General features: G+C 41.8%; 2 protein-coding genes across 2 annotated transcripts in view; one reads left to right on the forward strand and one right to left on the reverse strand.

Moving 5' to 3' along the window:
• Window positions 1-7,086, reverse strand: part of LOC137888986 (leucine-rich repeat-containing G-protein coupled receptor 6) — a 37,671-nt gene extending 30,585 nt beyond the window's left edge. Inside the window, exon 1 of the mRNA XM_068732526.1 lies at window positions 5,769-7,086. Coding sequence (XP_068588627.1) covers window positions 5,769-5,989 — 221 coding nt within the window. The 5' untranslated portion in view covers window positions 5,990-7,086. The remainder of the gene's footprint in view (window positions 1-5,768) is intronic.
• Window positions 1-16,884, forward strand: part of ube2t (ubiquitin-conjugating enzyme E2T (putative)) — a 54,721-nt gene that overhangs the window by 33,653 nt on the left and 4,184 nt on the right. The window lies entirely within an intron of this gene.

The raw sequence follows: 16,884 nt of genomic DNA on the forward strand, positions 1-16,884 counted from the left end.
GTGAACTTCCTCCTTTATGTCTACGCCTTACTTTCTATTACCCAAAATGTTTTCTGAGCCGTTTTCACAGAGAACTTATAGCACTAAAGCTAAGTGCTTTACCGAAGGGAGAAAAGAATATGTCGAAATAGAAGAGACTCACAAGTTGAGACGCAAACCACTAACTATAAGGTTATACGATCAAAAGAAAGCGAAATAAAATGCATTTCTAAATCATTTTTAATTAGTAATGTTCGCACTGATCTAGTTTCTCTTTCAAAGTTGACAAGCAACAACCGCAATAGAGGACCTTGTTTGTCTTCTTGCGGCAAGAAAATAAGCAACTTTTGGATACATGGGGACATCAAATGCTAAATTTGGTTTGAACCAATCTGCTCCTTTTAAGAAAACGTGGTATTTTACCCCTGAAAATTGATATACAAACAAAAGTAAGTACTGCATGTTTGTGTTATTTAACTTTAGGCACATACACTGACATAAATGACAGCTTGCAAAGTCGCAGGTCAGGGATGCACATATGTATACGCATGTCCATAACTTGAACAGTTAGGGACATTTGTCGTGGCCTGGCCCAGGATTGGACAATGCCTTCTCTGTACTGGAAAAGAGAGGGCTAGTGCACTTGCACAGATTCATGCACACACACTCACACACACAAACATTCCCATGGATTCCCAGGGTTGGGAAGGGGCTGAATAGGAATCTGGGCCATGCAGGCATTCTGAATCCTCTCAGTCAGAAGCAGCCCTTCACCCCTCAACCACACGTCGCACCGAGCACATTCCTAGGTCCTGTGTCATACTTGTGTCATGCTGCTATCACACGAAACATACAGATTTACATATTCAGTAGGTTGGCACAGGTCTGACCCCAACAAATACCAACCACGGTTGTGTTTAGTCCACATGCAGGCTGTGCAGATACTCTCCAAACACAGTCTCTACTTTACTTCCCTGATCTCCACCTCCTCCACCCTAGTTCCCTTTAAGATCTTGTGTCGTGATTGCTTTCTGCTTTTTTACAAAAGGACAGGATATGGAGCGGTAGAGCACACTATGGCCTCTGTGTCTTCTCTGCCTGCCGCTCCTGAGGGAATCGTCATTGTTTCCATTGTTGTCCTCTACCTGCCTACCTGCCGTCTGTCCCTGGGCGACATTTAAAAGCCTCCCAGGTTGCTGCAGGAAACCACAAACCGCAGCACTATCCAGGGCTAACTGCCCATCCCTTCTCTCCAACACCCTTCTGGCATAAATATCACTTTCGTAGCAGGCCGAAGTGGCTTTTTCTGCTGGTGTTCACCGCTGGGCCTCCAGGGAATCTAGGAGAGAGCTGAGGAATTGACCCCTGAGGCAAACATTTGAAGTTTGCAGGAAGGAAGGAAGAAACAAAGTAGTGAGGGAAGGAATGGAGAAAGGAAATACTTTGTGAATAGAACAACTATGATGACATACAGTATGTCACTTAGGGCTGGGTGATATGGAGAAAATCAAATATCACAATATTTTTTAACAAATATCTTAATGTCGATATTGTTGAGTTTTGACCATTGGTGCTTTCACAAATATTTACACAATATGATTTTTAATAAATAGTCATCAGTAATGTGGATATAATGACTAAGTGGGTAAAGTCAAATAATAGAAAGCCTAGAACAGTCTGGCAAGTTAAAAAATTACATTACAACTATAATGCATTTTTTACAATCAGGAAAAGACAACTCTTATGCTTTAAAACTATATCCAAAATGTAAGACGATATCTAGTCGATAGGCTACATTGCCTAGCCCTAATGTCAATGTGTTCTTCCTCTTTATTATGCTTTTAACTCTCCTCCCCAACTTTGATCACAGCTGCTAGTTAGTTGGCTTGTAGCCAAAGCACCTCCTTCCTCAACCGACATGCACACACACACACACACACACTCTCTCTCTCTTTCTCACTCTCTCTCACGCAAACACACACACACACACAGACCTTGAAAACATTTACCATTTTGCTTGGGTACACACCCTTCACTTTTATCTGCTGCCCTGAGCTATATGCATTCATTTAGATTTTATTAAAGCACATTGCACATCAAAGATTATACATTGACACTTGCTGCATGACCAGCTTCAACACCTGCTTTGAAGACACACACACATATACTCAAGCACTTAATGTATGAATTATTGTTCTATCTAAAGGAGGAGGCCAGAGGAAACAGGTGAGCAAAGGAGAAATAAGTGGGGAACGAAGGACAGACATAGTAAAAGAGAGGAAGGGCAGTATAGTTCGGTTGAGGCGGGGGGGGGGGCTACCATAGACGTCTGGAGCCAGGACACTGATGCTGGAGCTGATAGCTGCTAAATAGAGAACCCTCCACTGATAGTAAGCACACACACACTGTTCTTTTTTTTCTGAAATTCTCTTATTTTTGTAATTTTTTTCCTCACAAATCCTCCTCTCCCTCCATTCCTTACATATTCTCTCTTTCTTTCTCCCTATCGCTCTCTCTCTCAGACATGATGTTTACAGTGTGACCCCGGTCGCTCGTGATAGGAATCATTCCATCAACATAATGGCTAAATGACACGCACACGACTGTTACAGCCACCATAAAGGGGCAGGATGTTGTCCCCTGTATGTCTGTGTACAGTGTGTGTGTGTGTGTGTGTGTGTGTGTGTGTGTGTGCACGTCTGCTTAACCTACAGTCTTCAAAATCTTCAAATGCACATTTATTTGTCACCAATTTCTAACACTCACCTAATTCCTTGTCAATTTTCACCCGTTCTTCCTTTTCCCTCTCTATTTTTGTTACACTTGCTTCATCTCAACTTTCTAGAAGAAAAAAAACCTCAGCAGTCTGGGTGGTCTTTGCACGCACACACACACACACACACACACACACACACACACACACACACACACACACACGCGCCTTAGTTTTCCTCTGTCTAGAAATGCACTAGCTGTGGTTTCTTGGCCTCGGCCAAAACACCGTTAGAAATTCACCACGCTCGCCACTACCACAACGCATCACCTAATCGCTGCTCAACTCCATCACAGACCAGCCCTGGACCCAGACATGCACACACTTCTGACCGCTGAAGGAAGCGTGAGATGTGTGAACATATACACCTGACGGCCATAGAAACAGTCTTTGTACAGTATAATCAACTGAAATCTTTATAACATGATTTAATATTTGCCATGAATATGTATAGCCTGTCTATCAAAGGAACAGCTGACTAATTAATTTGCTCCCAGCTAACATTTGTGACAGGTACTTACGGTGTCACTGTGAAGCCATCTCATATGACAAGTTAGCTCACTTGCAGCTACACATAAAACATACTGTACGTAGTGTTCTCAAACACACATTAACACACATGCAAACACACCCACACAGACACACACCCTTGGGCACTGTCTTTCCTCTCTAATCTGATATCAAAGAGATCTTTCGAAGCGTCTCACATGACAGCTCATTTCATGTGTTGCCCACGGAAACGATTATTGTCATAAATCTTTACCCACTCTGCTCTGAGTTGCTCGGAGCACCTTTGCTATGAATAGTTACATTCCAGTGCAGAAGTCAACCTGTATTCGCCTCAGTGTTGTAAACATAATTGCTTTTGTTTGATTTTTTTTTCCGTTATCTATCGGCCTTTTTGAATTGGGATCATCCAAATGTGCAAAAAAAGAAAACTAGAAAGTAGAGTGAATCATGCACAGCCTGGATTGCCCTCTCGGCCGCTATAGCATGAACAGTTGAGCTCACTTTGAAGAGTTCTCCGATGACACGGGTGAATGATGTCATATTCTTTCACAGCATTGTGTGGATGTGGTTTGTAATGTGGACTGTTCCCAAGCAAATCCCTGTGACCTCGGCAGCCTACAGTATGTGCTGGGAGGCTAATCCAGCCTCCACAGCACAGCGGGGCGTGCTGGACAGTTCGACAGATCCTGGTGAGGTTTGGACCGGCTCTCCGCTGTTGTAACCTTTTATACTCCAGGACGAAATGAGAAACTGTAGCCTGGTGTGCTGGGTTTGGAATCATGTAGGTGTGTGTGTGTGTGTGTGTGTGTGTGTGTGTGTGTGTGTGTGTGTGTGTGTGTGTGTGTGTGTATGAGAGAGCAGGGCAGGGTTAGGAAGGGGAGGCGGCTATGTTTTTGTTTGATGATTTTTATCAGCGAGGCATAAGAGAAATCTGTGATTCCCTTATCTTAATTTGTTGCGGCATCTCTCCTGCTGTCCCACATTCCCTTTTCTCCCCTCTGCAGTTGTGTGTGTGTGTGTGTGTGTGTGTGTGGGGGGGGGGGGGGGGGGGGTGTCACTGTGTGTGTGGGCATGTGCGGTTGGTCTCTGAGTTTATTTATCTTAGTCTAAATCAGCCCTCAAAGTCACTAATTGGTCTTGTTCCACTGTTAGGTAACAAGGGGGAAATGAGCAATTACTCTTGTGTTTGTAGGGAATGAGTGTGTTTGTGTGTGTATCTGTTGGGCCAACCCCACCGATGTTCTCATAGGTATGGTGATTCCTGGATGCAGTTCGAGACCGTATTTCACTTCTATAAACCCTACATGTGTTTTATCTCTTGAAGAACCCCGTGAAATCTGGCCGTCCCAGGCTCCCATGACAGCCAAAGAGTCGAGCATCAGTCAAGTAGTCTTATATTTGTCTCTTTTAGAGTCGTTCTCTACAAAAACTGTAGATCTTTCCTCCCTCTATCTAAATCCAGTCCCTCTGCTCATGTAATACTTGTAGAGCCCCTAGTGAGCAACTTCTCTATGACACCCTTTTTCCTGGATTTGACTTCTATCATTTCAATATTGGGTGTCACAAAGTGTCCCTAATCTTTCCTCAGAGGCTTACGTAGTGAAGAAATTTGAAAGATCTGGCTTCAAGCCACAGCAGGGTGGTGTAAGACACTGTTCAGATCTGCTGTCTTTTTACATGATATAAGCCTGAAGATTCTCTTATTGCTCGTAAAAACGTTCTGGTGTTGAATTGGGCCTAATTCTTGTAACTCTTTATGGTAAAAGTTATTGATAAGTAACGTCAATTATCATGTTTCTAATTGTATTTACAGTATGTGCCACTTCTCTAGCCAGACTTTCAAACACATGGTCATGAATCAGATTGAGAAATTCAGTCAAAGGACAATTTTGTCAGGTTATCGAGCAAACAAAAATACACAATTAAATAATTTCTGGCACAATAATTTCTATCTGTTTCACCATTTTGGTATCAAACAATAGTTAGACACAAATAAATGAATGGTCATTAAACTTCACACACATTTAGACATCTGTGTTTCACACACACAAACACACTTGCATATATGTACACAAAGGCATACACACACACACACACACACACACTCACGCTGGGTCTCCAGTTGGCGCTCAGAAACCTGATACTGAAAGAAGTGGTCCAGTAATTTTGCCATAGTGGTCAACACACACATGCTCCCTCTTGGCCCTGTCCGTTTTTGTGGAGGCTACATGCAGATTCTGCTGCTGTTTCCTGGTCATGCATCTAAGCGGTTGTTGCCCTCTACTCTATTTTTAAAAGAGGAATTCCAGCTTGACTGGCTGTTTTTCAAATTACAAATGAATAATCAAGACTGGCAGTTGCAAAAACGTGGAAACACAAGAAAAGCATTTTTGGGGTCAAGGAGACGGTCAGGACAAAGTGAAAGGCCTGGAGCTGGAAAGGTTAAAGGGAAACGGGACAAGATAACACACCTGGAAGTCCCAAACTGGGAACATGTGGTACTCACAGGTAAGTGGTGAGAGGGCTGAGGTTGGTCGGCACAGACGATAGTCCCAACTCCGAGCAGTCCACCATGACAAAGATCCCATCTTCTTCACACTGGCACGGAGACGGGCACAGCGTTGCCACTGGCCCCTGTCTGTCCTGGATCCGTCCGTACCCCCACACTCCGGGGGCGGACCCCCAAACTCCTCCAGCCACACAGAGAAGCAGAAGCACAGGCAGCATGTCTGAATGTCCACCTGTCTTCAACTACACCTGTAGAGATGTCTGTCTTGTCACACTCTCTTTTTTTTCCTCTATGGTGTTTGAAGAGGCAGCTTTGATCAAGTGAGGAGGTTTCAATGTTTCTTTGCTTTTCCAAATACTCAGCTCCTGGCTCTGTGCAAAAGCCCCTTACTGTCCTTTTCTCCTGGTAAGGTTGTCCACACTGTAAATTTGGTCCCTGTCACAAGTTCTATCTCTTCATCTCTCTGTATCTCTCAGTCACCACTTTATCCCCAGGGGTTGTTTGGAACTTGCGTCTTTTCCCTGTCTTTCCTCTCACTCTGCCCTCTCCTTTCTTACTCTCTTTCTCCCCCAAACACAGTCCCTCTTTCTCCCACTCTCTCTCTCTCTCACTCCTTGTATATATATTTTGCTCTCTCTTTCTCTCTCTCTCTCTCTCTCCCTCTCTCTCTCTCTCTCTTTCTCTCTCCTTACCTATTGTAGAAGGAGCGCATGAGTTGTGAATGAGCCACCCTCATTGGTCCACAATTTAGGGATGGGCTGGAGCATCTTCGGAAAGTAGGAGGGACCCGCAATCCTCAAACTCTTCCCTCTCTTTCTCCCTCTCTTCCTCTCCCCTTGTTTTACTTTTCCTAAAAGCTCAATGTGATAAGAAAGAGTGAGTGTTTAGTTTGATGAAGGGGGTGGCTTGGCAGTACAGTGGTGTGAGACAAGATTTCTTCTTGTGGGACCTTATGAATGGAACTGGGAGAAAATGAGGGAGAGTGTTTATAGCTGGAAGAGAGCGGATGAAAAAGAAAGCTCTGAGGGATAAGACTGGCTGTGTTTGACTCTGTGAGAGGGATGCAGAGGGTGCGAGTGTGTGACTGGAAGTGACTGTTTGGAGGAAATTGGAATTCTGACACTTCAGCACCCCTCAGTCCCCAGAAAGAGCCAAATCCAGTGTCTCGTAAGTCACACCTTCTCAGGTTTCTGCTGCTGGAATGTCGTGATCGCACACACGCACAACCACACACACACATGTGTCACACATGGGTCACCCATAGAAAATAACAGATTATGAGTGACCGGCGCAAAGGAACTCACATATCTATTTCATATACACACACACACACACACACACACACACACACACACACACACACACACACACACAACCCGGTCTATAGAGAGATGAGTGTGGATTTGTAAAGAAGTGTCAGCTGCCTCGGGCTAAAGCCTATCTGTATTTCATAGTCGATGTGCTCACTTGCAGGTTTTCCTGAGTATCTTGAAAATATCCTACCTTTCTTTTATCCAAACATAATTCTTGTCTGTGTAGATTTTGTACGAAAATCAAATCTGTGCTTTTTATGATACGCTGAAGACAAATGATGGCTATATACTGCCAGATAAGAATGCTGTAAAATGAGACTGTCTGCTTCATATGTATGGGATGTTACATAACCACCATGCATTCTATAATTATAACAAAACAAAGAAAGTAAAACTGGCTCGCCATTCAAAGCAGAGCCATCCTTTTGTTAGATTTTAGTATCTCCCAGAAGCAGTACAGTTCATTACTTGAAATAGGGATTCATTTATTTGCCGGAAAAAAGATAATATTACAGTATAACAATGCACCTATTGATGATTCCAATATATTTGAGAAATTTAGCAGAAATCCTTAATGGGGTTAACATTAAATCACACTTCATAATTCATGTTTTGGTGATTTTTCATGGTTTAAGAGAGGGATTACATGGTCTTCAATGAGTTGATAAAATCTGACAACCACTTGGGCTCACGAAATCTTTTCAAACCCCTCTGGATTAACGGAAAAATCCACGGTAGTCAATGTGGAAAACAAGGTTCTCTTAGTTCCTGGAAAGTGGAGGCTTGAGGAACTGAGGCTTTCAATAGACAGCGGCAATATGTTGTATGTACGCAAGTGCACGCATGTACGAAGCCAAGAACAACGATGCAACATGAGAATTTATGACTTGCAAATTCCCTATACAGGCGTTGAAAGTTGCATAGAAACTGGGAATAGAATAACTGCACATCATGCTATTTGAAAACTATACAGTTATAAATGTCTTTGCACCCAGTTGAATTTGTCTACCGCTCCAGCTGGTCTGTCCATCTATCTCTTCTGTCTTTCTTTCTCCAAAATTCTCTGTAGGCTGAATAGTTTCTCATTAATTAATTAACATTCCTATGCCACTGTGTTTTCTGAGGGGCCTTTGTTATGGCCCCACAAAAACTCTTTCAGAGCTGTTCCTCACATAGTCTCTCTCTCATGCTCTCTCTCTCTCTCTCTCTCTCTCTCTCTCTCTCTGCTCTCGCTTTTCTCCCTCTTTGTAGTGGAATGTGCGTTGATGCTCTCTCTGTCTATTGTCGGTTTTAAAAATGTTGCGTGGATTGTTTCCATGTGATGTTTTATGGTATTTCTTTCTTTCACTACCTCAGATGCAAATAGGCAGATATGCAGACCCTTCAGAGCAACGCCTTGCGTGATCCTACACTACAGCAACATATACACACACGCACATGCTCCTCATACACCCGCAAACACTCCCTGGGCTCAGCACCTCACCCCTTCTTGCACACAGAGCCCTGTCATCTTTTTAAATGCTCTTTAATTGTCTGGCCCTGGGGAAGCCCTAAAACACACGTACTGTAAAACCTGCATATCTGGTCTACTGCCTCTCCATCTCTGCCTGTCCTGTTCTCTTATTGGTCTCTCTATATTCCTTTCATTTGTTATACTTTTTCCCTTCAATCACAAATATGCTGACAACCATGTATGGTGCACCTTACTGTTAGAAGAGTCAGCTGTATATTTGTTAAAATTGCACCTGCTCTGGCATATCTGATGGATGTGTGGAAGGTTAAATGTGAGTCAGTGTAGCCTCATCCACTTTTCTCCTGTGAGCTATTTCCCATAACTTTCTAACACTCCAACAACTGATTTCAAATCATTTTCGAACAAAGAGGTAAAAAGCGTCTTTAAAATGTGTTTGTAAAGAAGTTTGTTTGAAAGTAGACGCATATTCTAATATATACATTTTTATGTACATGTACTAAAGAACCACAGCAGTGGTGGTGTATTTTTGAGCAGAGCTGCTACTGATCCCTCAACATCAGTAATTTAACTAATCTCACATTCAGCACACCTTCTTACTTCACACGGAGAGGTACAAATGGCATACAAGTTTACTTGATACAGTGTAAGGTGAAAAAAGTTTGAATCCCAATAAACTGGATAGGTTCTTTAAATAAAACATTTCTACTGTCTGAATGAAACATTTGTTGTAGGATAAATCTGTCAATTAACGTGTGTTACTGTGTGTGTTGCACTTTAGTGCTATAGTTGACCCTGTGTGTCAATAATGTTCAAATCACAATGTTTTTTAGATAGGAGGGAGGGTCAAATCAAATTCATCTCAGGGCTCCAGAAAGGCTTACTGACAGTTGTTAGCATTTGTTCATGCAACTGGAAAAAGTATGCGTGCGCCTCTCTCTTCTTCTTTCTCACACTCACTCCCTCGCTCACACACACACACACACACACACACACACACACTATCAAACAGTCTGCATCAGATCAAAGCCAGAGCTCCCTCCCCTCTTCTCCCCCATCCTTCCTCTCTCCCTCTCTGGGCTGTAAACACTATCCAAGCAACGGCAGCCTTGAAGACACAAAGACAAGTAGCTACCTGACACCTGACACTAACTTGAGAGCACTCACCATGGTCTACCTGGGAATAAAACATATGCACACACACACACACACACGGCTACCTGAGCTCCTTGCAGCAAGAAGAGCCCATTCAGGGAGAGAACAGAGAAAGTATCCGTGCAATCAACCCCCCCCCCAACACACACACTCCATCCCACCTCACCTCCTCACCCACATCCCCTGCCCCATCCCCCTCACATAACCTCTTTCCCACCCTAGCCCTGTACATCTAACACCTACCAGAACCTTTCCAATCCAAGCCAGATAAAAACAACAAATCAACAGAAGCATGTGCCTATTTTTGCGCACTTGCATGTCTGGAGATGCAAGTACTAGCAAATGTGCCTGTGCCTGTATTCGTGCAGAGGCAATTGAAGGCTGACTCAGGTGTACTCAGCGGAAGCAAGTGAGACGCCGTGGGTCGTCAGTGGCGGCAACCTAGGTGTGTACTCTGGCTTTTCATGTGAAACCACCTGAAAGCCAACAAAAGGTTCCTCTCCTTCCCTCCATGCCCCCCGCCCCCGTCTCTCTCTTCCTCTCTGCATCTCACCGTACAAAGGAAAGAAATGAATGAAAGAAAGAGCAGCGGCGGAAGGGGGATGAGGTAAGGGGATGAGATGCAAGGGTGGGGCACGGTGGGTGAAGAGGAGGGGGTGTTGGCGAGTGGGAGAAAACGGGTAGAGGTATTTTCCTGTGTGCTTGTAGTTTGTGTGGGACAATAGTAGGCCCAGGGACGTGGTTAGTCATGGTGTTAAGCAAAGCAATCCATCACAGGCTGGTAAGAGCTCTTCTGGAGGGTCGGCGGTTGATGTCTTTTCTGTAATACAGATACAGAAGTGTTATCAATAAAGCATAATTAAACAGTGGTTTTGGTGGTGGCTGCTGATAACGTCGCCCCGATCGACGGGGTCATCGCGGAAGCTTAGCGCCCACTCTCGGGTTCCCCCCTAAGTAAACACTGTTAGCTCTGTCAGCACCGTTGCCGTTGTTTGAACTGTTTGTGGTGTTTGCACCGTGAGCTGCTTGCCACCGACTAAGCGTTCTCAATAATGAAAGCTGTGTGGAAGCAAGAGATATGCACTGAATTCTGTATTGAGTGCCTTTAAATGATAACTGATGATAGCCAAGATATGGCACATTATATCCCAGCAGTGGGAATGATTTGTTTATTTATGTATTTCATTTAATTGTACGGCACCTTTTGCAATATTAAACATACATGTTACCATTTGATCTTGAAGCTAATTCAACATCACTTTACAAGCAGGACAGGACACAAATACAAAATTAAAACCCAAATGTATTTATCAATTTACATTTAAAAACATCTACAGTTGACCAAAGTGCTTATTGCTTACACAACAGAACATCACACACACGATGTCCGCATTAAGTATCTGTTTAGAAGGAAGGATATTATGTCCACAAAGCAACAAGACTAAAAATCGGCTGTAAAGCTCTGTTTAGCAACAGTGCTTTGAGCTTAATGCTAAACGTCAACTTGCTAACATCCTGATGTTTTGCAGATATGATGTTTACCATTCTCACCGTGTTAGTTAAGCGTGTTAGCACGGTAACATTTACTGAGTAGCACCAGACACAAAGTATAGCTGAGGCTGAATGTCATTAGTTTTGCGAGATTTTGGTCATAAACCAAAACTGTTGAAAATATAAATATTTTGACCTGAGGATGGTGCTAGAAAACATAAATGCATAAACCAATTTCCTTGGCAATCCATCTAATAGTTGACACGACGTTTCACTCAAAACCACAAATTTGAACCTCATGGTGGTGCCGGAGAAAAAAATCGACTGGATCTATCCTCTGAGGACCGTTAATGTTTGTACAAAATGTCATTGCAATCCATCCAATAGTGGTTGAGATCTTTCAGTCTGGGCCGACCAACCGTTAGACATTGCCACCCATAGAGACACATTGCTACCATTTCTAATAAAAACTGTCAATGGTCACAGGGTTGAGTAGCTTTTAGGAGACTTTCCACACAGTTTTATTCACAAGACACAACATTGAATATAATATCAAATTCTCAAAGCTTAGAAGATTATGTTTATTCTAACATAGCTTTATATTTTTATTAGTATAATGTGAACATATTGTATAAGGCTTTAAAATAGTAACGGTATTAGTTGCATCACCTACTGAAAGTAGTGGAAAAAGTTCATCCAAAGAAGTAAAAATATGCCACTTAAGAATTGGGACAATAACAATATCACTAAAAATCTCAATGAAAATACAATATTTGTTGTACTCTCGCTGGTGTGATAACTAACAATAAACATTAGAGGGAGCCGCTCCTACACTGGACTGTTAAACAGGAGCAGATCAATTCAGGTTCTTCTCAGCAGTGACAGAAAAAAAGATTTAAAAAAACTTATTTCACAGCTAAAAGCAACAAAGGAGAACACACCGTTTTCCCTCTGTATGTTTTGAAATTCATACCATGACATTATCAAGAAATATATCTGTGTATTAAGCTAAATAATTGATTAAATCCAGAGAGTACTATGTGCTTAAACATGCCTCTGCTCGGCTAAATAAAATATTCCCCAAAATACGATCTTAAGAGGGAAGATAACTTTAAATGCTCTACACACAAACACTATCCCTCACATTAAGTTGTCTCTGTCACAAGACAAAGCTTTCTTGTGTTTTGATCTTCACTCTGCTTGTTTTCTCTGCAGTCACAGAGTGTGATATACGAGGGTTAATGTGGTGAAATGGGTTGACTAAAGCAGACAGGTCTGCACCTGTACACTGCCAAAGAGATAGACACTCCACTCTGTTTGATGCTATTCTGAGCGACGCCAGTGGCGCTGCAATCAGAGAGTGTGTTTTTCAGTGAGTCTGTAGGTGCGTGTGTTTGTCTGTGTGACTGTTACACCTTTTAAATATTATTTATAAAAAGTTTATTGACCTAGAAATAATGGTGTGATCACTGTGGCAAAGCCTTTCTAATCATGCCTCCATATGTGTGTGTGTGTGTGTGTGTGTGTGTGTGTGTGTGTGTGTGTGTGTGTGTGTGTGTGTGTGTGTGTGTGTGAGTTCATGTCTGAAGCTGTGTGTGTATGTGTGTGTATGTGTGTTCCTGCGTGCACTTGTGCGTGCATGTGTGCGAGTGATAAATGTTTGCGTCGTCGTACCCAGTTCTGCCTGATAGTATCAGCCGTGTCAGTGTGGAGGGAGACTGATGTGGAATGTTAACTGTGACTAAAAGTAGTGGACTGTCTCCATAGAGTCCCATTCATGCAGAACCTAGATAGGACTAGCAGGAGACTCAACACAATGTAGTGAGAGATGCAAAGAGGAGCCTTATTATTGTAGGTTTCACACTCGACTCAGATAATTCCAGTTATCTGAAAAGCACAGAGCAGCAGTTGAAAGATCACAGCTATAATAACAGAAATTAGGCACCTGGAAAGACGGAAACGGATCATCAATGAAAGCATGATTACAATAATCTTGGTAAATCATACCATTATATTGTGTAAGCGGCTCTTTATGGGCTCCAGGTTAGACTTTAATTTAAGCGATGAAATGGCGCCCTCTTCAGCCAAAAGACAGAACAGCATCACTGCAGCAGTTAAGGAACTAACAACCAGCTGATGGCGACAATCCTCTAGTCTCACAGTTTGCCAAATTCTTAATATAATAAAGCTTTCTGTGTTTTACATATACAGTGGCAGACAGTGAGGTTTGTCTTTATGAATGTTTTCAAATAAATGTCCCATTGAATTCACAGGCAACACAGTCAAATTAATACACTGATAGAATCAGCAGCTCCTTGAACCCCGATGGGATAAACATACAACATCCTTCAAGCAGTCATTTTATTGCAAACATATATATTATATAAGTACAAAAACGTGTTTTTCTATTATTTTTTTAAAGCTTTTGTAACTGAAAATAATAATAAAATAAAATAAAAAATGATAGAATTTATCCCTCAGGTTGTTAAAGACCTAGGCCTTAATTTGTTTTCAGTTCTCAGGTTGAAGGTGCATGCTGGCTCACTGTCACGCCGTCGTGGCTTACTTTTATGTAAAACTGAATTTTATTGACAATACCTGTGATTTACCTACTTTGACTCGTAAACATATTGCTGTGAATAAGGGCTGTCATCGTTTGCAGTGAATAGTGGAAGTGTAATAAGTACAAAGACTGACATCAGTTTCTGTGTAGAAGAAGCACGTTTCAACTGATTCCACTGTCTTCTTAGATAAGTCACAAGTAATTAAAGTTCACGAATGTCAGTGAGCTCTAAACAATGCCTTCCACTACAATGTTTAAGATCTAGTGTCAAGCATGTTGTTGTTATAGATTGTCAGCCTAATATAGAGTAAATCATATAACAGCATGAACAATAAATTAGCACATTAACTTCAAATAGCCTTGCAGCTCAGAAAAGCCAAATATATTTTTGAAGGCATTTGAGGGCACTGTGTCACCTTTACATAGTTTGTTCAACTGAAAGCACTGACAAGTTTCTCTTTCAAACCACTCATACATATACATATATTGGCCACAATTCTATAACGAAATTGAGAGACCCTTATCAAAAATGTGTGTTTATATTATGTATTTATGAGAATAAATGAATATTGGTGTAAATAGTGTCAGGTTCATAGATAAAACTAAACTTGCTGATGTGTACCACCATGTAAAGTTAGACAATAGAGGAGCGATACTTTTTGTAGAGGTAGTCTGTACTTTGCATCCACCTTTTCTATCAACTGCCTATTGCAACACATCCGAGCCTACGCCTTCTTCACAAAGAATGTGTCTTCCTCTCTCTTTTTCCTTTAGTCAGTGTTAATCTGTGGTTTTCCTCTGGTCAGAGTCTTCCTTTCTGTAGGCCTGAATCTCTTTCTGCTGAGGCGGCATTTAAATGTGCAGTGTGTTCTGGGTCTTTCCTTCGGAAGGGTCATAGGCAGAAGTTGATGTAGTCTATTGTGCAGCCGGAGAGCCCCCTCCAAGTTCCAGTCTCTCGGGTTACAATCGAGCTTCAACCGTACAACACTAAGGGCTTTTTCATCCTAATATATAATCATGCATAAAATAATTTTACAACCTCAGTGATAAAACAAAACAACACGATGAAGACCAAAGGGTTAATCATTAGCACTATCGTTACTGTTCTAGCTTTAACACTTTGATTACGTTACTCAAACCACAGGAACTCAACACAAACTGTCCTGTCGTCATATTTTTCTGACCACACTCTGGCCTTTGAAGATTTCAGCGAAGCAGAAGTGATAAATATCCGATATTCGCCCAGACAATGATGTGGTATTCTGTGGAAAGAGGAAGCCTTTTCCCTGCCATAACATTGAAAGCAGAAAAAACCCGAGTGGATGTAGTTTCCATGGATTCAACGTTAAAAAATAAAACGATGAAGTGCATTGTTGTGATGTGCCATTTTTGGAATTTATTCCAGCCCTTTCTGATGACTATTTCTTTTGAATATTGTTTTATGTTTTTTTCTCTTGAGACCATTATACAGCACAGATGTGGACATAAAAAATAGTTTACAAAAGCATGAACTAATTGCAACTCAACTTGACTTAAACTGCAAAATGACATTTGACTTGAGTACTTCAGTAAACATGGACGCCTGGCCCTTGAATTCCCCGCAGGGCCAAGAAAATCAGTGAGATCCATCCCAACGATGCTGTGCAGAAGCATGGCCTCACAGAGCTGCTTGAATGGCTGCAGACTCTTTGTCTTGTTTATTGTTCAATTCAAGGTAAATCAGATTTCATGTTATTTACCAGTTTATGTTCTATGCCAGGTTTTTTTTTTCACGTTACAGTATCAGTATCATTAGCAAAGGGTGGCGGACAGCAAATCAATTTCTTCTGTAATGTAAAGACAGACAGATGTTACTAATGAGTTTGTTGCTATTGTGGCGAAGAGTTCAGATGTGGGAGGTTGATAGAAAGACAGCTATTGTTTTCATCTACCCTCCCTTCATGACAACAGCTGTGGAGTAGAGGTGTGGGCCTCCAGCAGGAGAATACACTGTGATCTGGTCAAGCTGTACTTACAGACAAATATGCATGGCTTCCCTGAGTGTGGCGTGTGGGCTTTCCTCTGTGCAAGTTAAGCAACAGGGACTGATTTCAAAATAGATCATCGAAGACCCTCAGGCCCTTTATTGCTCTTTTTAGAAGCAAAATGGAAAAATCTCATGGAGATGTTTTATTTTATCCTCAGAGCTCAGAAGAAAAGCCACTCTCTTGCTCTGCCTCTCTTTGTCTGCTGCTTATCTCACTGTGAAAACATATGATTTATGTACAGTCTTTGCACTCAAGTTTATGTGTTATTCCGATAAGGATGGTGGGTTTATGCGCGTTTCTGTGTCTGGTTTATGACTGTTTATTGAGACCACAGATTGTAGGACTGCCTACTGAAGGACACAAACAATCCGTGGGAATGCAAATTCCCACCAGTTCCCAATCCCATTATCTCCAGCATTCCCATATGAGGGATGAATGTTATCCTCTTTAACCAGGACCACTTGACCACCGCACTGCCAGTGACTATGTATAAATTACATGTATTTATGTACACACTGCAATTTTGTTAAGATTAGTCACATTAGCATGAACATCTTGTAAATAAACTGTAGAAGATAGTGCACAATAAAAAATTATGATAAAATACCATTTGAAGATGCATAACAAACATAACACTAAAGTAATGCTATAAAAAATAAGAAAAATGCCAAGTTGGAACCAACAACATTAAATAGATTTTAAAAAAAGCATTGAGTTCAAAGAAGAAAGAGACAAAAGAAAAATACAGAAAAAGAAAGCAACAGAAGTGTGTGAGAGCGATATAGATGTGGTGGAGGTGGTAATGTTGGGGGGTCAACCTCAGGTTTTGCATACTTACCAGTGTCTCTGATACACAACACGTATCCAACACCTCGCTATGTCCAACTGCCTCCTCACCTGCCAGACTGTTCCTCCACTGGGACCCTACCCATGCGTGTGAACATCAAACAGATTTTCAAAAAGCTGTTGCTCCTCACAAATCATTAAAAGCATCATCAGGCCTACAGTAGTACAAATGCAATGTCCGCTGATGAATATTCAACACATTACTGAGTTCAGATATTCAACTGTATGGTGAATATATATGATGTTT

The sequence above is a fragment of the Cebidichthys violaceus genome, unplaced genomic scaffold (assembly GCF_023349555.1).
Source record: "Cebidichthys violaceus isolate CVI_PGR_0920_01 unplaced genomic scaffold, fCebVio1.0.p SCAF_6, whole genome shotgun sequence".
NCBI classification, from domain to species: Eukaryota; Metazoa; Chordata; class Actinopteri; order Perciformes; family Stichaeidae; genus Cebidichthys; species Cebidichthys violaceus.